The 24,962-nt window shown below is 36.7% G+C and overlaps 2 protein-coding genes across 4 annotated transcripts; one reads left to right on the forward strand and one right to left on the reverse strand.

The window, feature by feature from the left end:
* Window positions 1–1,593: 1,593 nt before the first annotated feature.
* LOC139971647 (uncharacterized) lies at window positions 1,594–7,126 on the forward strand. Of its 3 annotated transcripts, none has more exons than XM_071978306.1 (5): window positions 1,594–1,801; window positions 2,258–2,461; window positions 2,678–3,031; window positions 4,701–4,808; window positions 5,712–7,126. In XM_071978306.1, exons 2-5 carry the CDS (start codon window positions 2,303–2,305, stop codon window positions 6,144–6,146), a joined length of 1,056 nt encoding a protein of 351 aa, XP_071834407.1. In that variant the 5' UTR covers window positions 1,594–1,801; window positions 2,258–2,302; the 3' UTR covers window positions 6,147–7,126. The 3 variants fall into 3 exon arrangements, with proteins under 3 accessions (XP_071834407.1, XP_071834408.1, XP_071834406.1); XM_071978307.1 differs by having other exon boundaries at window positions 2,915–3,031; XM_071978305.1 differs by having other exon boundaries at window positions 2,258–3,031.
* On the reverse strand, window positions 6,389–22,585 carry LOC139971648 (multifunctional methyltransferase subunit TRM112-like protein). The gene is made up of 4 exons (XM_071978308.1): window positions 22,243–22,585; window positions 21,292–21,393; window positions 13,311–13,403; window positions 6,389–12,747 (listed from the first exon to the last, which is right to left on the reverse strand). The coding sequence occupies exons 1-4, from the start codon at window positions 22,339–22,341 to the stop codon at window positions 12,595–12,597; spliced, it is 447 nt and encodes a 148-aa protein (XP_071834409.1). The 5' UTR covers window positions 22,342–22,585; the 3' UTR covers window positions 6,389–12,594.
* Between the last annotated feature and the right edge of the window lie 2,377 nt (window positions 22,586–24,962).

Below are 24,962 nucleotides of genomic sequence, written 5' to 3' on the forward strand. Positions count from 1 at the left end.
AGACCTTTAATGTGTGTACTAATAACCTCAGTCATCGAGGCAAATGGGCACATATACCTATATACGCCTACATGTATAACTGAACAAAGGAAAGGATAACAATTCAAAGCGGAAAAGTCAAAACAACTTGTTACGTTTCCTTTCTGGAAATGAAAAACAGATCTTCCACCTCCTACAAGGTGCAGGTTCTTAATTTCAAAGAGTAAAGGATTCAAGGGCGTCCAAAAATATCACCACTTTTTCGAGGTGTGACGTCATTTCTTTGCTATGTAAAGTAGGCACTAGTTATAAGAACTAGTAAAGAATGTTCGCAAGTTTAGTGTTAGCGAATATTATTTTTCTTCTTTCTTCAGTGTAATGGATATGCAGAATCTCTCTGCATCTATAAATTTAGCACAATGTTTTTATACACGAATCATAATAACTATAAGTTAGGGTATATTTTGGTCTATTCTATATACCTCGACTCTGATAACAGACATTAACATATTAACAATCAAAATAATGAGAATAACAAATTCATCCCAATTTTTATATGCTAATTAGGCTGCAGGCCTAAGCCCTGGATGTAAATTTTCCATTGAGATGTAATGGGTTATAGCTAACTAAGTGATGATTACCGTAGTTAATTAATATTCGTCTGGTAAGTTCTGAAATTCCCAGTTATGACTGTGACATACCGGTACTCATTTGTCCCCTCTGCGGTACGGAGAGGCGTTAAGATGGAACTGTAAATTAATTTCAGTGTTTTAAGGATTTTTCGTTTAAAACAAAAAAACTTGACATTATTAGTAATATTGAGTTAAAAAAAATCCTTTCCTTTACAAGTTACATAACTGTTTACTGGACCAGTGGTGTGCTCATGATGTCAAAGGTGGGGTGGATAAGCGGGATTTAAAAAAAACCTTTACATGCAGGTGTCCTATAAGAAGGCGTTGTATGTTTTAATGCAGTTATTTTTTGTTACAGAGTTGTTGACAATTAACAATTCATAACCATTGACGTTAAATAAGAGACTGACTTCGGTCAGCTTGCGGCTTTGATAAGCCAATGAGGCTTCTTCGCGAGTTCCTGCTTGCAAGAGGATCTAAAATACATACATACATACACGCATACATTTTGGGATCTTTTTTCATTAACTTGATGCTATGATCGGTTCCAGTATAGTTTAATCATTCGATTTCGGCCTGCATGAAGTTCATCTTATTGATTTGTGCCAAACGGCAATCTTCGGATTTTTGACCCTTGTGAAGTTGCTAGCAAGTGTGCAAACGGTAATTTAAAGGTTTTACCATTTTAACAAGAAATACTAAGTGATCGCAACGGTTATTTTCAGACTTTTCACGTTTTACAATGTGTTTAAGTCGTCATTCATGTCTCTTGTACTCTTCCGTTTGATTTCACGCCCTATCACTTGTAAACTTGTTTACATACTTAACAATCATTGACGTCATCCCATTCATAGCGCACGAGATACCCAAAACACAATATGACATAATCGCTATTTTTAGATATCACACAATTTTTAGCCAATTGGAGTGCAGGATGGAAGCGACTGATCAGTGGGATTTTCATTATATTGCGTGGTGCGAGAGTCGTAGTGGCATTTTATCAAGTGCAACCACAGCAAGCTCAGAATTTTACGCGGTGCATTTTGAACATACCCAGTCAGCAAAATGTATTGCGATTGCTAAACAAATATTTCGCAACTTGGGGATCAAATTGACATAAGTCCCAGCGATCGATTTCAACTCAAATTAGCAAGTTTTGAGTTAGCATACCTGAGACTGTTCGACTACAGGTGAGTTTAAATATGATTTCGTTTTTTTTTAGTTTGTTGTGATCGTTAGCCTACGTCTGATCTTGCCGTTTAGTTGGTAGGCAGGCCTAGGTGCGTTACTCCTTGGTTACGGAATGCAAGCTGCTATATGTGATTCTGTAAGTGTTACTGTCTTAAGTAATGTCTAACACACTGTTCTTGTCTAGCCAATCCTATTATTGCTCGATAATTAAGTTGGTTTGAATGTATTTCCACTGCTGTTTTGAGTAATCTTTAGATAATAAGCCATGATTGTAGTGGTTTTGTTCCATTTGCATCTCTGTGGTGCTTAGGGCCTAAAACTTAGGCTAAATGGATTTAGACTATATGTAACCTAAAGGCTGTAACTGAAAGAGTAGCAATGAAGTTTAAAATCAGTTACAAAAGATGGTATTGCAGCTTTATATTTTAAGTCTGTTTTATATTTTTTTCAAACAGGTGGAGCTGATTTTACTTGCCAGCAGGGAGTTTCCACTGAAGGGTATGTGTGTCTTTGAAAGTGGCAGTGATACAGACTCTAACATAGACGAATCTAGATCATCAGAGGAAGATCAGACTTACACTTTGGACTCGTACCAGATTCCTCAAACCGATAGTAGGGAAAGGCTGGAAAGAATTGATTTCCCTTTAGAAGATGAAAGAGTAAGTCCTGTTGCACAGCAAGAAACTCTATCTGATCACAACTCAGTGACCGATCAAACTTCATTGCTGTGTTTTGCAACTATTTCTGCAACAGCTACTGTAACCGCATTAAGGGCAACATTGAAAAGATCTCATTCCTCTGAAAGTGAGGTTTGCTTAAGGCACGCTTCTTCAGATCCAGTCAAAGATGAGAAACATTTTGAAATTTCCCCTCAGATATCACAAGAGTCGTTGGTATTCAATAACGATGAACAATACGCACACGCTACTGGGCTGGGTTCAGTGTCTGTTTTCACCCAGGTGACGACCCCTAACCATCATTGCAATGTTCCTGGTATATCTTTACCCCTGTCCCCTAACGAAACAGAAGAATTTGATGAAATGAAATCATTGGAGGCTATTAACAAGGTAGCATCTACATACGGAGATCCTGCTCTTTCCTCTGACCTGCAGAACGTCGATACCACACCTTTCGTGAAGGAAGAATTGAAAGAGAAAATTAAACTAAGAAGAAAACAAAGAGGCTTGCCGTCACTGAAAGTTGAAGAAGATTCACCGAAACCAGATATTGTAAGTTATTAATTTTAAATTTAGCTGTTTGAATATAAGGCATTATGAACCTCTCTAACCCTCATCTTGAATGTTAAAGCAATCCCTAGGGGTTTCAAAATTTATTTATCAATAACATGTATTAATGAATAACATGCACAATTAATTAATCTAATCATGTCTGAGTAAAATTTTTCATAATATGTTTGTGGAGGGAAATACTTCAGTAGGATAATAATGCACGACAGTTCCTTCACTTTCGTATTTAAAATAAAGAATACTTTAGATACTTTACATTGAATAAAATAAATAATGTACCCTGGCAACTTGGCTGCTAATGAATACTGTACTGAATAGATAAAAAATAATGTTCAGTTAACTTTTGTTTCACTTTTGACTTATATGTGAGTAAGTATTATCACAAGGTCTCATATAGAAGATCTATGTAGAAAAAAGAGCAATCTCATATACTTAACTTTCCTTCCATAGCCCCTTAGGAAGCATTTAGTGGTATATCTAACGCATATGCTGAACTTTGTAGGCAGAGGAAGATTAAAAGGAATGAAATGCCACAAAAACCACCCCCCCCCACCCCCCCAAAAAAAAGCAGAAAGTTTTATTGCACCACTGAAGTTAACATGTTTTTGAAAAGTTGGTTTGAATCCAAATTATTTATCTTTAAGTTTGTTGAAACCTGAATGTATTCTGAATCCTAATTTTATATTTTGTGATACGGTAACTTGGCTTGTCCCTTAGATTCTCGTACTGTTTAAAACATGTGTGATTCCACTGATAGACACGGAAGTTGCCGTGTTCGTTAGTCAAATTTTAACCACTTTTTCAATTTTAATATATATACAAAGCCTTATCAGAAACAGCCAAAATTTGCCATTTTATTCTGCCAAATTATGAAGTAAGATTCAATGCATGCATGAAGTTGAGGAAATATTTCCTCGCTTCAAGCAGTTTGCCTACTGACTTAACAATACAAAGTATAAATTCTTTCTATTTCTGGCGAAATCTGGTCAAACTATCAGTGAAATCACATAGCTGAAGGCTATAACTTAACCACTGAGCAAAATCAGCTATCCTTTAAAATGACTTTAATGCCCGTACTATTGCAAATTAACTGCACACCATCATACTAAGTTTTAGTGTTGTAAAAAACATATCCAAACTTTCAATATCAGAAGTTGCAAAAATGTGCCAGGTCTTGCTGTTCTGTTCATAAAATTTGATGAAATCTTGGATCAATTGTTCTTTATATTTATACTGAATCCACTTGGAAGTTTACCAAAGTGGATATGACACTGAACAAAAAAAGAAAAACGTTTTTGTCAGAAAAAAGTAATAGAGTGGCTTCTGAAAGTTTGAGTCCATTAAAATCACTGGTATTGTGACCAGCAGTGAACATTGGAAGGGCAACATTTGTACTGTGACCAGCAGTGAACATCGGAACGGCAAAGTTGGTATTGTGAACAACAGATCGGCAAAGTTGGTATTTTGAACACCGGATCGGTAAAGTTGGTATTTTGAACACCAGCAGTGAAATTGGAAGGAAAACGTTCTAACAATAAAAGGCAGAGACTAATAGAGAAACGGATCTCTCCTCTACTCATAGTATAGATGGTTGAGTCAAATATGTACGGTATGACTAGAAAAATCATTTACATCTTCATCCTTTCAACAGCTGACACCTGAGGAAGAAGAAAAGAGGAGACTAAGACGAGAGAGGAATCGTCTCGCAGCTGCCAAATGTAGGAGGAAGAAGAAAGCCAAAGCAAAAGAGAAGAAAGTGGTGAGTTACTCAGATTCTCTCATCCTCTCAATGACATAGATAAGGGTAGGAATGGGGGGGGGGTGGAAGGGAGGGAAGGATGAAATCGAAGTCACCTCTTGTAGAAACAAATATAGCCATGTCATTTCAGTTTGGAGTTAAATTGTTAACATGAAGTCCCACCTGATCACCTTCTTTGAAGTCATGCCAGTTTACTTTGGGAAGGACTGTTCAAAATCGATAGTTTTTGCCACATTGTTTAGGCAATCTGAGTGATTGGCATCAAGATCTAATCGTCCTCCCTCTCATGTACCATGTAGGTTGTACTGTAGGTTGTACTGTAGGGTGAACATTTGGGACGAAGCTTTCCCTGTTAATCTTTGCAAAGGCATAAGTGGGAAAAAAAATGAATTTCTTCATGTCTTACCCATGGGGAATATTTCATTTTGTAAAAATTTACTACATGTATGTATGCTAAAATGTAGCCGCAAAAGATTGAGTGCCATAAGAGAAGAATATTTCTTGCTCACTGATGAGTTTGGTACCATCAAATGATGCCTTTCTCTGCCTATTGCTCCATTCTTTGTTCGCTTTTTTAAACAGTGTCCTAGAACATTCCCAATCCACCTTTTCTGCCTTTTGCTTCAAACCACTGTGGCTTTAACAGTGAATGTTCCCCACTGTCCCTTTAACAGTGAATGTTCCCCACTGTCCCTTTAACAGTGAATGTTCCCCACTGTCCATTTAACAGTGAATGTTCAGGAAGGCATTCGTAGCGAATGAATGAAGTTGTAAAAGCATCGCCAAACTACACTCAGGCCATTCATATGCAAGAAAAATGTGTTTTAAAAATAAAAACTTTCATCACACAAATCGAGAAATTGACTTTAACCGATCTTTCAATCATTTTCTCTTTATTTTTAGACAAATCAGTTCATCTTGGAGCAGAACAAAGCTCTTCTGGAGGAAAAGTATGAGCTGATGGAAGAAAAAGCCACACTCGAGAAAATGTTGAGAAACCATTTAATGCATTGCGACCGGAACGGTTCGGTTCAGATCGAAGTACCGGACATTACTTCTGTCAAGATTAACATGTCGCCGTTGGAAATCTCGGATTCCGATTCCATGGAGGAGGAAGCCATGTTCTTTGCCGATGAGACTCTGAGCAGTGATAGCGACTCCATAGACCTCACGAATGACGTTGGCGACCAATTGTTGGATTCATCTTTGGTCGATGAGGTGATGGCAGATGACGACGCCATCTCCTCTACATCTCATACCCTACACCAGGCCGTAGCTCTCCTCAACTCTCTAGGAGGCGACTGCTTCCTGTCCCCTGGAGACGTGGGATTTGATTAGCTTTGTCCCCCCAACCTACCCCACCCCAAATTCTACTATGGTATGGTAAATATATTTAAATTACCTAGTAGTATCGGCAGTCATATATTTTTAGATAATTGATTGGACTACTTCTGCAATGCTTCACTCTAAAGTTAAGAACTGAAACTAAATTTTTTATTAAAATTTAAGATTAATATCATAAAATAATAAGAGGCATTCCTGTTATGTTATTTTAAATTTAAGAGACATTTCAACAAAAGTTTTCTTCTTCTTGCGATATGTTTGTGAGCAAAATGTTATCAGTCTATACCCGAGCAACTGAAAATGCCTCAGAAAATTATACACAGAATCACTATGCATTAATCAGTTTCCACACCAACAAAGGAATGGTTACTTAACATCCTCCCCCTCCCCCCTCACCCTGGTCTGTTATGGATTGCTGTCTAGGTAAACTTGTAAATAAATTTGCCATCTTTCCAGTGATATTCTCATAAAATAGCAATCGCTTAAGAAGCTCAAAAAAAATAAAATGAAATGAAATAAAGAGGTCAAAGAGGAATGAAAAAAACAAATAAAAAAGAAGCATTGAAAAAAACATACAAGAGGAATGTATAAAGTCAGTACTAGCTTAACCCTATTTAAACAAAAATGTTGAATTTGTTATCTTTCAAAATATTTTGTAGTCTGAAATGCCTATATATTGTAGTTCCACCTTTAACCCTGTAGTGTGTAAAAAATTATTTTCAAGACCCACATATATTAAATTGGATTTTTAACAGCATTAAAGGGGAAAAAAAAAAACTTGAACTGTCATTAATTTAAAAAGTATCAGAAAAAATACATTTTACCCATAGATAAAAAAGGGAAAGGCCATTTTGTTAGTTGCCAGCCACTCTGTTTTTTGTTAGTAATTAATTACTAATGTTAATTAACTACTAATGTTATTAATTAATTACTAATGTATGTTATTTATTTAATACTACTTTTATATCATATCATTTCCAGTGTTCTATTCCTTTTTTATACTTGTATATAGTTATTTCTTTTATTCCTACATCTTTCAAAGTCAGCAAACGTGGTTGTTGCAAATTTCTGCAGGGCTGCATCCAAAAAGTTAGCCTGCTGAAAATTAATAAAAGTTTGTCAAAGAGTTTGATTCCACGAGATATATGTTTATACCCTTCCAATAATTCCCAAACATTTGCAGGCTTTTTTAACTAGGAAACTGAATGAAGGAAAATGTGTTAACATTGTAAAGATTGTCAGTAAACAACCAGCACACTTATGTTTCAATTTGCAAGTTTTAATAAACTCTTGGATAATTTTCGCAATGACCAGAATACTACATCTGACCATACACCCTGACCGTACACCTTCATACCATTGTGCTTTGTGGTGTACCATTTATATCAACTTTCAGCTTTATTTGGTGCAATTTTTCTGTCTTGGATGCACTTTCAAGTATACTTTCTTTGATCATAAAAAACCTTTTTTTTTTCATGCAATATCTCTTTAACTTTTATCATGTATATGAATTTTAAAATACATCCAAGTTCCTCACTGATGAGTCATGAGGACCATATTATGATATCATAAATGTTTTCACATGTTCTGGTGGTGTTTGGTTTGTCATACATGAAGCGATATTTTCCATGTATGTTGCTTTTGTTTAAGATTTGTTCATAACCAAGCAAGAGCATGTGAGAGGTGGGGAATCAGGGAGGGAGGGGGGGTGGGGGTGGGGAGATATTGATTTTGATGCCATACTGGTGAGTTACAGGACTATTAAAACTGCCCCTGCCTATCATCCCACCCCCACCCCAACATCGCTTCTTCTATTGCACACAACCTTAGATCTAAGGTTTTTTTGGTTACTTTTTTTGTCAAGTCGATATATCTTAATACACGGCTTCCATAAATTATGAGCGTTAATCGAGTTACACTATTCAGAGAATAAATTTGTGTACACATTTTGGTGTAGCATTTTCAATCTTGAACTGTAAGCTGTTATATGATATATTATTTCCCTGCTATTGTCAACAAGACTCATCATAGTCACTACAATAAATAACCTTTCACTCCTTAGTGTGCTCAGCTCCATATCCACTGGCAGCTTCAACTTCCATGTGGTCGTAACAACTTTAAGTCGTTAAAAAGGATAAATGGTGTGCACTAGATGTTCATCTCTCCCTAGTGCACAAAGAACTCACCTCGTCATTCCTTGGATCTCATGATCCACTTTAAAGGTCATTCATCAGTATTTTCCCCCCAAATATGCTAACCAAGTCAAGATAATAGATGGTCATTGATGCCCCCGATAGCAACAATAATTTTTACTTAATACTGCCACACTCAAAAGCATTTTTCCTTACCGAGAAACTTTAAAATGTCTCAATGTTTGGGAATAATTTTGTAGTTAGGACCTTCAGTAAAGTGACTTTGAAAACTTTCAGCAAATTTGAAGCATGCCAAATTTGGGAGCTCATACTGATCATGACCTTTATAATTGTATTCATGAATTATACTAATTGTTGCTAATTGTCCAATATCGAATATACTTTGTAAGTAAACATTACTACTGTTACGTTTCAGTAATATTACCAATGACCAAATCTGTATGTGCATTAAAAGCTTACATGAAAAACTTCATGACCAACAAACATTGCTGTTTTTGCCTATTTTCTTGGGTTTTTTTTGAAATCCTGTCAATTTTTCATTGTTTTTTTTTATATATATTTTTTTATATATTTTTTTTAATAGTTTTCACATAAATATGATTCAACAATCATGTTCGTTAGTTGGGAGCTTCAATAATTAATGCTATAATCTTCATTTTTCTCCCATATATATATATAATGTGCTAGAAATGAAATTTTGCCATAGCCTACAGTTGTGGCTCTATTAGAGGTCTGCAGTTTCGTCAATCTTGAATGTATTACACACTACTACTGGTGAACTTGGTGTTACAAGGTATCGCTGTACTAGACACAGTGTGAGAATGAAAGAACTCACAAAGGAATGCAATACTTTTCTATCAAGCTTTGTCAGTAAATACTCTTGTATTGTCATTTAAATTTCTAATTTCCCCCCTCGACATTCTTCGAGAGTAGACAATAATGACTGTCACATGTAAAAAGCTGACCACCATAGCTGTGTACATTATAGAGTGCACAACAGTAGAGCTTTGCTGCTTAATCAAACACTAATTTACAGTACTGTGCAGCATCTAACACAGACTGGAAACAAGTTAGTCCAGCAACAAAGGACAAAAACTGAAACACACAAGAGAGAAAGAAACAATTTTTTAAACTTTTATTATCCTATTTGATTTATTTTTGTTAATTTGATGGCTAATTACATAACAGCTAATACCACAGTATCGAGAGGCTTGTACACATTTGAGAGTGTAAGGAAAATCAGGATCCTGTTTTTTTCCCCAGAGAAGTAAATAAAGTTAAACCCGGACACTTCCACATTTGGGAAGGCTACATGGATCGATGACGAACAGAGACAAAATAAACTGATCGTGGTCGTTGTTGAGCATTTCTTGGTATTTCACAAGAAATTTAACTTAACAAATGTACAAAGATTCAATAAAAAAATTATAAAAAAAACCCACTCTGGACATATGAAGGGTGCTTAAGGACATTCCCTCTTCACAAGGGTAACTCTCGTTATGAGGCTTGAATTTTACACATATTGATTTCTAGATTTTCAGTGGGATTTTGAAAATCTGAACAAACCTGCCCATTAACATTCTCAAAATTGACTACTCCAGCTTGGATACCTTCCAGCCTCACCCTTGCCCCCCCCCCCCAATCCTCAAATGTGTGTTAACTACTGATTATGTGATTGCTACTTAAGTATCACTGAAGAACTAAAACTCTGCTATCAGGTGTTTTTTTCTGTGGAAATGCTCCATCTGAAGTGTTAATGAAAAGCCCTAAGTCAGAGCAGTATTGGTATAAAATTTGATATCATTTTGATATCTTTGATATCATTCAATAATATTATCCAATTCATGAATATTTCAAACAGAGAAGGCAAGGGCCTTTGTTACCAAATTTCCTACTAAACTATTTATATGCATTTAATAATAATACAAATAGTTTCCAGCCAACAAAATTCAACTGCACATAATCAACATTACCAAGATTTACAACCCTAACCTCCCATGAAAAATTACTCTTTATCATTCCTTTCCATAATCAACATTACCAAGTGTTACAACCCTAACCTTCCATGGAAAAATTCATACTTAGTTCAATATGTCTTGTATCATCACGGCAATAAATGATGTTGTTGTTTTGGTTCCTCACTTATCCGTTATCCCTTTGACCAATTAGCATAAGTTGATGACAAGCTAATGAACATGTGACCTTCTATTAGCTGTTCAACATGCTTTAACTCTTATTGATAGGCAAATTTCCAGACATAAAAGAATTGAACAGCATGGTTAACAGCTTTCATAGGGTCACATGTGGAATTGTAAGAAACATAAAATCATATCTATTCTTAGATTATGACATCACATGGTTATTGCATAATACTGTAATTGCAGAATATAAACTACACGTGTTCATGTGATGGAAGAATTTGGCGGCTAGTTTTGATCATTCAAGCTGTTAAAGCCCAATATAGCAGAGAGGCTGCTTAATGGAATATAATCAAACTTGATTAGAATCATGTAATCAGTAATTTTTTTTTGCTGTATGGGAGAGGGGGAGGGCATAGAATCTCCTAATAATGGCTATTTTTATATCATATTCTAAACAAAGCTATTTTCACAATACTTAATTATCCTTTTATTAACCTTTAATTTTTGCAGTTAATATAAATTATGATAAGCTGAGGCTTCTACACCGTGGCAGCAAAATGGGGTGGGGATCCCCCCCCAATCATGATAGGGTATGTATCAACCCCCGTCCCTAGTAATCATGATGCTTACTCCTCAGTTGCTTGCCTGAATCAAACTGTCCCCTCTGAAGTGCACTTTTTTATAGGTGCATTTCTACACTACAAATTCTTTGCCACCCAAACTGTTTGCTATCCACTTTTCCCCCTACCCTCCCCTACCCTCCCCTTCCCTCCTCAATCTAGAAGTCTGGTGCTGCCAATGCCTTCACTTTGAACCATAAATTAACCAAATTGCCGGCAATTATTGCCATCTTCTTAGAAAGCCGACAGTGGCTCCTCAAAATTTCTTAGCAAAAGTCTAAACTGCACATTATGGTAACACTTTCATGGAGTATGCTGGTTACATAGGGATTTTTTGGGTGGATGCGATCAACATAATCAAATTAATAATAGAACATTATTGAAATTAGCTATAGATTTATAGATCAATAATCATCGAGTGGTAAAACCATGCAGTGCTTATTTCCTGTTCAGTCTGAAGTGAAGTTGATACTTCCACAACTCTGACATCAGCCACATTATTCTATGTCACACATTTCTAGCACTGTATGTTTTTAAATTCAACTGTTGTTTTTTTTTACTTAACAGGAGCATGTGGCAATAACTAGCCCAGTGTTTATGACATATCTATATCATATTTTTTTTCAACTTTTCAGAGAACTGTCAACTTAACATTTTTTTTAATTTATACTCTTTCTAAGGGATTATTTACCTCCCTGTTCTTTTGTCACCTCTTTACATGACTCTTTAATTATGCCTATGGGCAAAATTGTGATGTCAAATGGAGTAGGTTTAAGATGCTTGGATGGGCACTATGCTTAAAAATAAAAATAAAATACTGAAAGTTTCCAATGTATTTAGGAGGCCTCCAGATTCAACACAAACTGAACAAATTGAAGATGGTAAATGATGTCAGAAACTCAACACTGTCATCATCCCTGATAAAAAGATAACAAGAGACAGGGGAATTGATTTATGTGTGTTAAGGTTTGGGACACATGTGCCAAATTAATGACTAATTAAACAGGCTTGAGTTTGATTAATTCCCAATCTCACTTGCTTTACTGAAAATGAGATAACCTAGGGAAAAAAAGTCTAAGTTTACATAGAAAAGGACTAGTTTCCTCATTTCCCTCAAACTTAAGGAAGTTTTGTTTTCTGAAAACTTGATTTCCCACAAATGAAAACGGGCTCTTTTCCCTAGTCCTGGTCCTGATACACTTAACAGCCAAACCACATATTCTGAAACTTGCTGGCCACTGAATGTTAGCTAACCTATTCCTCTCTCGATAGCCTGAAGCCATCTCTACCCTCGTATGTCACATGGTGAGGTTGTCCATTTCTGATTGGCCACTGCAGACAGTATTTGTTAACTTCCATGTATGACAAGGCCTTTACAGTTGCGACCGATGCAAGTTTAAGGCGCCCTGATTTTACCTCTACAAACTCACTGTGCAATCACATTGTCACACAAACACGATAGATTAGCTTTCACAGTGGAAACGTTCACAAGGTGAATGGACAACTGCCCTCTAGTTTGTGTTCCCAATCACTGCATACTATCATCTTCCTGTAGAGCCTCTGACTGGGCCGGGCCATCTCCAACCTCTCCCTCGTTTAACAGCATATTCGGGATTCCATTTTCGATGGGAAATTTGCGACCGGATTCAGGGCAGATCAGAAAACCTTTGATGACCTCGACCTGTAAGATGGTGAAATATGGGCTTTTGTTGGTTCATTTCCAGTAGATTGTCATTGTCTACCATGTAATGCTTTCTGTCACACTAACTAACAAGCACAAAATACATCTGTAACAGTAAACAGTTACTTTGGTGAATTATTGTCAAAATATAGATTAATACTGTAAGAAAGCTGTTTACCCTTTTAAAAAACATATATGTTATATACCAAACTGAACAATAGAAAACTGACTTAACTGACGAAATTTTCTTGCTCTGTTTAATTTTGTTTATGATGTCCCAGACAGTTTTATAGTTATATATATGGATATGTATAAATGGATATATATATGGATATGTATATATATATATATACATATATAACCCACATATATATACATACATAACCCACATATATATATATATATATATATATATATATATATATATAAATATACAAATGTACATATATATGTATGCAGGGAATGCAGGGAATAAGGCACTAGTTTCTTATGAATCATTTTTGTTGAAAGATCAATGTTTTGAGTAATTCTCTTTTAATTTATTCTATATACATGATTGTTACCTCCATTAATACCCTATGGGCTTCCTTCAGAAAGTCTTCATCCTTCTCATAATCTGTGATGAGCTCAGGTGAAAGGTTTCCAACAACATCTAACTATAAAGAGAGAGAGAAACTACAGGTTAAAAGTTATAAGCAACTTTTATATAAAGTGAAATTTGATAACAGTAATATATTCAATACAACCATACATAGTTTGATAAACCAATATACAGTAATGTTGGAGTGGATTAACTAGACCTCTGGGATGTACTCTTATTATAACTATTAAATTGCCTGCCACCAGAAATATCTATGAATGATTTCAACGGTAATAGAAAGCTAACAGAAAAGCTAATAGAAAAGCTAACTATCATCAATGGAGCCCACTGTACATGCCGGGCAAAAAACAACAATTTTTGAGGCAAAGTTACTTTCGCAGAGATCATTTCGGTCTCCCGGTCATGTTTTAGCTTTCGTTGAAAATGGAACAGCTCGAATAACTGAAGAAAAGGAAACTAAAGTCGATGTCGGAAATTTCGACATACCCAGACGCGACTTGACCACTTCAGATATCCTTGAGCAACAGTTAGCAAAGTATGTAATATCACTAGTTGTGCAACATCAGGTGACTTTGTCCTTTCTGTTTTGATTGCTGATATCATCTACTGTCTGCTGGTGTCACCTAACTACTTTGTGTCCCCTGTTTAATAAGTACATGATTAAGCGGCACTGATAGCCACTGTAGTTTGGCATGTCTGAAAGTCTAACTGTAAACCACTTTTTCAGACGCCATTTTAATCTACAATGCCTCGGTAAAAAAGGCTAAAATCGCCACAGTGGAACAAGAAAACATCAATTTTGCAATACAGGTCACTTTTCATGAACCATTTCACCCATTTGAGTACCAGAATTATACAATCAAATTCAACACATGTAGGCGAAGTTTAAGGAATTTTTTCCTTACTCTGGACAGTTTGACTCCTGACTGTTACAAGTATAATTCTTTCTATTTCGGGCGGAATTTGATCAAATCATCGATGTAATCACGAAGACTGTTGAACGAGAGAATTGGTGCAACAATCACAGAGATCGTAACTAAAGCAGTCCTTCCAAAGAATGTTAACATATCCTACAATGTATGGAATTAACATTGAATGTTAACTGAATGTTGAATGTTAACATATCCTACAATGTATGGAAGTAACATTGAATGTTAACTGGAATGTTAACTGAATGTTAAATGTTTAACTGGACTGTATTACACCCAAGATGAAACCCACTTTTCATTTTATCTCAGATATCTCCATAGTTACAATCATTTTTCTGCTCCTAATGTCATTTAATGAGTTATGAACAGATCAGTCTACAACAGGAAGTCTTGTGTCCCCACAACTTAAAAGGTGAATGTTTTCTTTCCTTCGTAAACCCTATTCCTACACATTGGTGGACTAAACAGAGATGTCTCTAGGTTCCTCACTTCTACTTGAATACTAATCGTAAAACTAACATACCAACAAATGCAACACAAAATACAGTTAGTAATGCACGTTGTCAGAAATTATGAAAACAAAGGTACTGTACGTTGTCACGCAGCAAGCAAATGGCTAATCAGCACTATCGAGTCATGTCGCATATAGAGAGAGAAATTAGCCTCCCCCAGAATGGCTCCACTGGGGCTTCATGGACTCCCAGCTTATAGATATTTCGCAGATCTCTGCATAACGCATCGTGGGTGTGCCTCTAGATTGACCTCTAGAAGTCGGCGCATTTTTTGGCCGAGATCATGTGTGAAGTATCCGCTTCCTCTTTCGAGCAACTCGTGATATTTTTTCAGCTGACCTATAGAAACTGTGATGATCACATGATGGTCACATGACGAATGGGGCTGAGAGTGGATCAGTAGAGTGTAGTCCTTTCTGAGTTCAATGTCAAGAAAAGGGCGAAATGACGTCACGATCGGGCGTGAAGTACTGTCGAGCAGGTAATTGTGGAGAACAGGAAATGGACAATCTGCGCTCGAGTGTTTTAAGTTATTAATAGAACACGATTACGTACTATGCCAGTACATTTGAGCTTAGAAGAGGTACGTGTTACTATAAAGATCTTGACGTCATCACCCTTCAGAAATCAATTTATGAGGGTTGTTATCTGGTCCCGCACCGAGGGTTTTTCACTGGTTCACCTCAAATGACCTTGACCTCCACAAATCCATATTTACAAATTGTATGAAATTTCTAGGGGTTACATGATGTTTGCGAAATATTCTGCTTACAAGTAAAACAACCCCTCCCCCCCTCCTCATATATATGCCATCTTAACTGCATAGGATACTAGCTTGAATGCAACAAGAACCAGAAAGCCACTTAGCTTTGTGATTCCTTGCCAATTAATTTGCTCAAAATTCCACATATCTGACTTATGTAGAGCAAGTGAATAACGTTTGTCCAAGAATGAAGTGAAAACAAGAAAAGATCAGAGATTTCCATCTCTTATTTGTAGCACTCCCTTTGTGGGCATCAACATACAGTATAAATTCACTGGTAAGGAGTTTAAAGTACATAGAAGTTTTATTCCCAAAAAATTCCAGAAAGAACAGTCTTCCTACAGGTATATGAAATATAGACACATTGATGTACAGAATGTGCAAATTGACAATTTCTTTCACCAATTTTGAGCTAGTAATTCAGCTCAGGTACCGACCATCCCTTTAATAATTGTTATTAATGAATGAGAGTTACAGGACATTGTGTTTGAAATATTTCACAACTTACTGCCAAAGCTAAGTCATCTAGGGCCACTCAAGTGTGGTTAAAGCATCAATTATTTGAAGCAGATTTCATTCCCTGGAGGACTATGTATAGTTGAAGATCACTTGAGATCTATTTTATACTGGGCCCTTTCACTGAAATGAACTGATATTGATCAAACTATGTTCACCAAAAGAAAACTAGCATGGTAGAACTCACAGATTAATTGCAGCTTTAATTTGGGAGTTAACATGTTTACAAGGATTGCATACTGTTCTTTGACACATGTTAACCTCATGTGCCTTTTGACCTCTACCAATTTTGATAGTGTTCTTGCACTCACTAAGCTGGTTCTACATACTAAGTATGAAGTTCCACAAATATGTAACTTGTGAGTTATCATGTTTACAAGGTTTTACAGACTTTGACTAATGTTGACTGCAAATGACCTTTGACCTCCACCAATTTCAATAGGGTTTTTGTACTCACCAAGCTGGATCCACATACCAAGAATTAAATCAACAAAGATTATTTTAATTATCGGGTTTTCAAAGTTTTCAGACTTTGACCTCTGTTGACCCCAAATGACCATTGAACTTCACAGAAGAGTATAGAGTTCTTGTACTCAATAAGACGGATCCACATACCAAGTATGAAGTTATCCCCTTTTTAGTTACTGTGTTTACAAGCAAGTGTCATATATACAAACACACACACAAGCACATGCGATATCACCATCGCATACAGATCCCTTCTGCCTCTGGTAAGGAATCAAACGCCAAACATACAGAGCTCAGTAACTGTAATGATTAAAACCACAAGCAGCAAAATCAAAATAGAGTAACACAACATCTAGAAGTATTGAGCAAAAAACTTTGCCTTTCACTTTCATGTTAAGATTTACTTTAAAGTTGACTTCAGCTTGAAATTTGGCAGAAGCATGTTCTGCATACTTGTGACACAGGAAATCCTTAGGCGGTACTGCTTAGAAAAAGAATTCCACGTCCATTCATTGACATTTTGATGAACTTTAATGTTCGTAGAGATAAAAAAATGTGAAACTTGATCACCTTCCAGGATGCAAAGGATACAGTGACGTCACTTTCCTCATTAATACATTAATTGGCTTCATTTGGGGATATCCAATTCATAACATGAAAACATCATGAGATTTGGCAAAACAAAAAACGTGACCAGGTAAAAAAAAAATATGTGTTTATGAAAGTCATGTGCTCTATGAGAAATGAGCTAATTATATGTTATTAAATGCCTCTATCGTTGATCATCAGTGGTTTTGTAATGGTACGTTGAGATAATACACAAGGCTGATTTGATTTGCTTAATATTGTACAAGATCAAGCAGGCTATCGATATGTTTGTTCCTTAAATCACTGACATTGTTAATATATCCTTGTCAACTGGATCCTTTTCCAGTGTCAGGAAGTTGCACATGTTTGTCCACTGCAAAAAAAAAAAGGCCAGGCCTGCATAAAGAAAATTTGAAACATTTTTGTTACCTTGACAACCTCAAATTAATCGGGAAAACCATTGAACGTGCAGTGTCTTCTCGGATTAACGACCAATCGACCATATACAGTAACTACTAATAAATTATTCGATGTCTTTCGATCGGCATACAAGCTATATACCATGAGTCTGCACTCACATATGTACATTAACGATATCCTCACATTATTGGACAAAGGCCATGCCACTGCTCTTGTTCTTTTAGACTGGAGCGCCGCCTTTGATACTGTCGATCACAATATTCTTCTTTGTCGTCTCAGAGATAGCCTCGGTAAACAAGGTAAAAAGCCCTAGATTCCTGCAGATCATACCTATCATAAAGACCACAGAATGTGTGTATCCAAGAAGCAACCTCTCAACATGTTATTTTCTTGGTTCTTGGCCCGCAGTGGTTTACTATCTACACTTACCCAGTCCGAAATACAATCAGGAAACGTAACTTACGATACCATGTTTATGCAGATGACACTCAAACTATATGTCTCTATTTCAAACCCATTCAAGTCTGTTGTGATTCTTCTATCCAGACCCTCGAATTGTGCATCAAAGAAATTTTGTGGATGCAGAGAAATTTCTTGAAGTTGAAATGATGACAAAACTGAATTGATACTTTTTGGATCCCTCATTAAGATCGGTGATTCCCAGATTCCTCCCGTCCAACAGTCAAGAAGCTTCCGCGTTATATCAAATGTCATTTCAGTCATTTATCAGAATATCTGTAATATTCGCAAATATTTAAATCGTGAAGCCACTGCAAAAATTATCCATGCCTTTATTATTCTCGATAATGGAAACACGCTTCTCTATGGTCTATCACAGGACTTCAACGCCTTCAAAATAATGCTGCACAGATTGTTACATTATCTAATAAGTTTGGTTACATCAAACTTATTCTTGAAGAGCTACATTGGCTTCCGGTCACTCACCAAATTATTTACAAGCTCCTGTTAAGTACCTACTGTACAAATCGTTGACTAGTTTGGCTCCCTCTTATATCTCTGACATGCTCCAGATATACACTATGACATCTTCGCTCCAGTAACATGCATTTTCTGCATCTTTAGGTCATATATACCACATCCTCATAGCATTTTCTATCGCGAAGATGCTACTTCCTTTTTTTTAATCTTCATATGGTGATATTTTCTGAGTGCAAACGGTAACAGCAGAGTGATAATGTCATCAGGGCAATTTAGCTGTAAGCGTCTTTGTGTTTCTTTATAATATTCCAATATTTTACGATATTTCTATGAAAGAGTCACAATTACACTAAAATCTTAATAGAGAGGAACAGCTAAAGCAAAAATTCTGAATGTGTCCAGTTGACAAAGGTTACATCAAGAGAAAATTATAACAGCCTATGTATAGTAAAGCTTGTGAATATGATCTGCAAACCTTATCGTCCGTGCCACCATATTTCCCGGTATCAGGGTTCGGTTTCTTCCGGAAGAAACCTGTTTCTTCCGTGCACATGGAAGTAACTGGAAGAAACCTGTTTCTTCCGGGTTTCTTCCAGAAGAAACTGTAAAAATTGGCATATACACAGCACAACCCTCATACATGATAAAGAGACAAATAGTTTACTACCATCTGACTGAAATGCATACCACTGAAACCATCAAAATATGATATTTTATTTTGATTATAATTTTGGGTTGTGTTTCTACACCAAAAGATGTTTGCTTATAAATCACAATATTGAAGGACTACTTATCATCTCGCGATGCCCCCATACCAGAATTGCATAACTGGCCATACTGTATGAATGATTAACCTGGATTGGCCCATGCACTTAGGATTTAATACAATGAACACCATGAAAATAGCCGAACAATATCTGTTAGATTTAGGCAACAGTTTAATTTCTGCAACTCCCTAAATTACAACTTGTAGTTAACAGGAGGACTTGCCATCCCAACAGCAAAACGAACAAACATCCACAATTTCAGCTCTATTGTAATTGTAACAATGCAGGCTTCAGGAGTAGGATTGAAACATATTGGTCATAGTGGTCAATGTAATCGTAGTAATGAGTGTGCATTGTAGTAGGCCTACACTAGTTTCCAGGGAACACTTGCCTCTCCACTCAAACTAGTTTTTAACTAAGAACTGGGCTATAATCAGGACCATTCTGGTCTGCAAAACATTGCTAGCCCATAGTTGATCCCCGAATTGTCCGTTGCTAGTAGCCTAGTACTATATTGTGTACAGTATATGCTGGAAGCAGGTCATGTGTTCCATACACCTTGAAATCATTGCAGGTTGTTATGAAACTTTATCAAGGGTTTTTCCCCAAAAAATTAGTTTTTTTCCATTTTGTCCGGAAGAAACTGGAAGAAACCCATTTCCTTCAGAGTGGAAAAAAACATGTTTCTCCGCGTTTTTTTCCACCCCGGAAGAAACCTGCGAACCCTGCCCAGTATTATTATTTTTGTCAGACTTGAGTATTACAGTTTACGTTTTCACAAAACTGATCTTTTTTTGTTACTTATCTGTCTAGTCTGATACCACAAGAATTTAAACAATTCAAAGAAGATAAAAGATAAATATGCAGTTTTATTTACGTAAGAATCACTCAGCTATGAAAAAAAAATTTTCGTGCCAATCCCTTATTTTGCAACATCCTGTATTGCAAAATGCAGATTTAGCTTGAGTTTAAATTTATGAAAGGTTACTGGTGATACCATTTACTCTTTGTATTCTGAAGACTGTGGAACCCAAAGTTCATTATTTTCATATGATTCTCTTTGCACATCTGCCAGCGAGCAATATACTGTAATAAACTGTACAGACAACCTTTCCTCAACTACAGTACTTCAAATACACTTTGTTTTGAACCTCATTGAGTCAAGTTTGCCACACTCAAATTTAAAGAAAAAATTTGTGATAGAATTAATTTCTATTAATCGGGTAAAGCTAAAATTTCAGGGATATTGCTTAAAAAGTTTATCGAGAATTTGGGAAAGAAACTATATATGAATTTATATTACTGAGTGACAGGTACAAGTACTGATGGTCTACACCTCTGATATTCAAAGTGGGGGTCGCCCCCCCCTTCCTCCCTAAAAAAAAATATGAAGAAAAAATATATATTGCCTACTAAATTTGTGGAACAAAAAAGTGTAAAAATCTTTAACATAAATTACTTCAAAAGTTGCCATATTGAACATTTTGCAGCCTTGGTCATATATAAACTTTTCAAAGGGAAGACCTTCCAATACATCCAATCCCATAACACAACATCCACCATGGAGGATCACCAACATGATGAAGTTGAAAATTGGGGTCACCAAGCAAGAAAAGATTGAATCCCAGTGGTCTACACAAAATAAAATAAAATACTATACATTCAATCTATACACTAATTGATATGTCAAATAAACAACAAAACTGACTGGAAAATTATTTACGGGTTTGGACTTTCTGGAACCAGAGAACTATAAAAAAAAAAATAACATAAAAAAAAACAAGTCTTATCTACTCCCATGCTAGCCTTTGTCTTTTGCTATTTCTAAATGTATCCAAAATTGCAAATTCCAATGTTCACTGTATACTTTTGCCTAAAAGTTACTGTAACTCTGCACCACTTGACTATACCAAGGAAAACAGACATACAAATAAAATTCCCCTTCTCCAAACAAGGAACAAAACAAAAGAAATAATTAATGCAACAGAATTCAGAAAGGCAAGCTAAACTATACAAATAACCTCAGCTGACATTTACTCACACTCAGAGCTGCTTCATATAATGCCTTCCATTCTATTCTCGGAATCATTCTAGAAATAAATTCAGGATTGAAGTCAACTTCTCTGATCTTCATCTCATTAACCTGGAAAAAAAAAGAAAAGATCTTTCTAGAATGACCTTAATCGTTACCAATCAATCAGTCAAAACCATATAGTTTCTACTTTTTAAAACATGAAAACGTCAAATGTGTTATAATCTTCAATAATATGATTCATGCTGAAACAATACGCAAAAATAAATCAAAATAAATTTATGACTTGGAAATTAAAACTTTCCACAAAGGGATGCCAAAATGGTGTTTGAGTATTTAGCATACTGTAACTGTTGGATCTGCCATCGATGCATCGAAAGTGCAGCGATTTTTGTAGATTTAGAAGTGACACAGAAACGACTAAACTCACATTTTTACGAGGGAATGTACCAACGAACGTGTGTATATTTATAACGATAATAGTATGACAAAAAACCTGTGGCTTGGGAGCACACAACTAACAGTAACGTGTAACCATCAGCTGTGCCATACGTCAGGCATATGAGCGCCACCTTAAAATCCTAATGGTGTTTTCCTTTGTGGCTACGAGGGTTCCATGGGCTTGTGGTGTGCTACAGTGTAGCTGGCTGCAAGATCTAGCCTAGGGTGAAGTCTATACTAGTTGTGGGGTAGGCCTAGTACTATCCTAGGCACAGGTGGGATGTGCTATTGTGCTACCGGGACAAAAACTGTACAAATATCCACAAGGAAATCTGTCAAATATTTAGCATGCCATCAGAATTAGGCTTAAGTTATTTACTTAACTATATGATATAGCTGCTAAACTACATTATAGCATAAGCCTAGAGGCTTTGCTTTTGGTATAATTTAGGCTAGGCCTACTCAGAAGTAAGAAAGGGACATATCTCAGCCTTTATTCATAACGTAATAAATCATAACCTCTATTTTCAAAGGATAACCATTCTTCACTCCTTTCACGTGAGATGTTAACATGTTGTGTGTAAGAAGTTTCATTGTTCTAGCAATCGTTCTCCTCATCCAGAACTGCTGTAACACAAAGTTGATTTACTCTTTCCTCTTTTAACTGTACGCTAGACTTTTTAAAGGGTACTAAGACTGCATCATGCTGGGTAGTAACATTTAACATGGTAACGTGTGTACACAGAAATGAAAGGAGAACGTAACTTCGTATAAACGTAATTTCGCGGAATCGGTGTAACACATGTTTGGCACAAACTCTCAATTTCGATGGGTGGCGTACTTCATCTTTCAATCCATTGATAATCCAGATCACATACAGTACACACGATTGCGATGACGCATATCTGTTTCCCTTCCGTTGCAGGTTCCCTATGCATGGAACGCTAAAAGGATCAACAATATACGATGATGATGTAAAAACTTGCGATGATGATGTAACAACTTACGTTGATGATATAAATACTTCCGAAGATGATGTAAATACTTACGACGATGTGAAATATTATACGATGATTAGTGAACATAAACGGCAGCTTTTAATTCGTACACTTTACTGTGACACCTTTTCATACAGAGTCAGTACCATATTTCATCCCCGTGGGGTACACTATGTGTAGGGATGAGATAGTAAACATACAAATGTATAGGCTATGTCATAAAATGCGCAGGAACATAATTCACGAGGTTAGCTCCGTGGTCCAAATTTAGCATCAGCTTATTCGGTGCATGTTTTGTTCACCTATAACACCCCGATCGGTGGTACTTACTACTCGTGATGCATGTATGGGGAGGGCGACGGAAGATTAATTGAATCTAGACTGAGGAAGTGGAGGGGAGGCCGGGAGGTGGGTGGGTTGGGCATATTACTTTGATTCCAGGGTGCAAACCACACATGCACCTCACTCTAAAATTCCCTAAAAAATAAATGCAGTCTCCGCATTCCGTAGGCCACAAAATTCCAGTACTGGAACAATGTTTTTTCATCATGAACAAATCTTTATTTTCAAAGGCACCCTAAAAGGGTACGTTAGTAAATATGTTAAAACTAAAAAGGGGTTTTTAACAAAACAGGCACTTGTTAGGGACATTACATCGTTTACACAAAACTATATTGGGGCATGTGTTCCCATACGGATCCAGCAACGACGTCGCCCGGAACCTGCAGGGGTATATTTTGACTTCCAAGATCATTTCCTTTGCCAATGTAATCATTTCTTAGCGGTTACTTTAATATACTACGTGTACAGCAACCTTTACTATGCTGAGATGAATAAAAAACATCGGTAGATTACATGGCGATACAATTAATGTCAAGCACTCGGAGAGCGGGAACCCAACTGTCCGGACTGGGAGGCGTGGGAGATCTTTTTAGTTCTCATAACTTACCCCTGTCTCAACCATCCCTTCCAGGACTGGAGGTATGGGTGTACACCACTTTCCCTTTTTGTTGTTGAAACCTCACAAAAGAAAGAGTTATCAGCTCAACTCACGAGTGTGCGTTTAGACCTCATTTTGGACCCAACTATATAGTATAAACCATGACTCCTCATTTTGACGTCTGCAACATTACCCCGAGTCGGCTTCAACTTGACCACAGGACCACACTCCACTCATTTAACCCTAGATCCGCCCTGACTGAGTTGCCTATAGAGTCTTAGATGCTATCCTCCTTTCACCCACATATACTGTCTCGATTGATGGAGTAAAGTATCTGAGGATAGTATCCGAAAAAGAACGATTACGTACGTAGGAGGTCCGATGTGTATTGTGGCAAATCATATGCGTCAGGAATGCCCAGGCTTTTGGAAACTTGTACTAAGCAAGTTAAGCAAGATAGAACTGGGACGTTGACTGTCAGACAATTTCAAACTGTATAACGCCCGACGAATGAAGGCCAGTGGCCTAATCCTTTTTTAGACCACACTATTATTTTGGTTATCACTCACACAGTTAAAACAGTGGAATTTACGGACAGAGGCGATTGAAGAGATTAATAAAGTAGGGGGGTGGGGGAAGGACTGCACTTGGGTTATAAAGCCGACTCGTACGTAGGGGGTTCTATGGGGTCCTCTCCCCCAACTTTTTTTCTTGAGGGCCTCAAATGGTGCATTCTAAGCCATATCATTTAAGTCAATAAGTAGCTCTAAACACAAGGTTGTGTTAAAAAGTAGTAAAACTCGATCCACTGACTGATGTAGGCAGTGAGCTGAACCTGTATGGGAGTGATAAGTTGCGAATGAAGTATTTTATAACGGATGGGTGCTGCCGCCGGCGTGATCATTAAAGCCGACTTCCATGTATGGCGTGTCGGGGGTCCACCTCAGACATTTTTTCAATATTTAAAGTCAAATGGTGCATTCTGAGGCAAAGTTAGCCTAAATAATTAAGGTCTTTGAAAGTAGCTCTAAACGAAAGATTGTGCCAATAAATTAATTAAAAATTCTCCGAATGATTAAGGTAAGGGCCTGAACATTTATAAAATGGAAGAGGCGATCGAATGAAGGCTTTTATGACGGTGCATGGGGTGCTCCATGGGCTGACTGAAGCCGTCTTCTATGTATAGGGGGTGGGGGCTGGAGGTTATCACCCAGAAAAATATAAGTGTAAATAAATTTGGTCTATATATAAGTTGCTCTAAACGCAACTTGGTTTTGCTGATAAATAATTTGTGTGAGGTT

Source organism: Apostichopus japonicus, chromosome 8 (genome assembly GCF_037975245.1).
Source record: "Apostichopus japonicus isolate 1M-3 chromosome 8, ASM3797524v1, whole genome shotgun sequence".
NCBI lineage: Eukaryota > Metazoa > Echinodermata > Holothuroidea > Aspidochirotida > Stichopodidae > Apostichopus > Apostichopus japonicus.

Coding starts and splice junctions, on each gene's coding strand:
- LOC139971647 (XM_071978305.1), top strand. CDS start 2,303: ATGTGTGTCTTTGAAAGTGGCAGTGATACAGACTCTAACATAGACGAA. Junction 3,032..4,700: donor ATTCACCGAAACCAGATATT/GTAAGTTATTAA, acceptor TCCTTTCAACAG/CTGACACCTGAGGAAGAAGA. Junction 4,809..5,711: donor AAGCAAAAGAGAAGAAAGTG/GTGAGTTACTCA, acceptor CTTTATTTTTAG/ACAAATCAGTTCATCTTGGA.
- LOC139971648 (XM_071978308.1), bottom strand. CDS start 22,341: ATGAGGAGAACGATTGCTAGAACAATGAAACTTCTTACACACAACATG. Junction 21,394..22,242: donor GTTATCCTTTGAAAATAGAG/GTTATGATTTAT, acceptor TTTTTTTTCCAG/GTTAATGAGATGAAGATCAG. Junction 12,748..13,310: donor CCCATAGGGTATTAATGGAG/GTAACAATCATG, acceptor ACCATCTTACAG/GTCGAGGTCATCAAAGGTTT.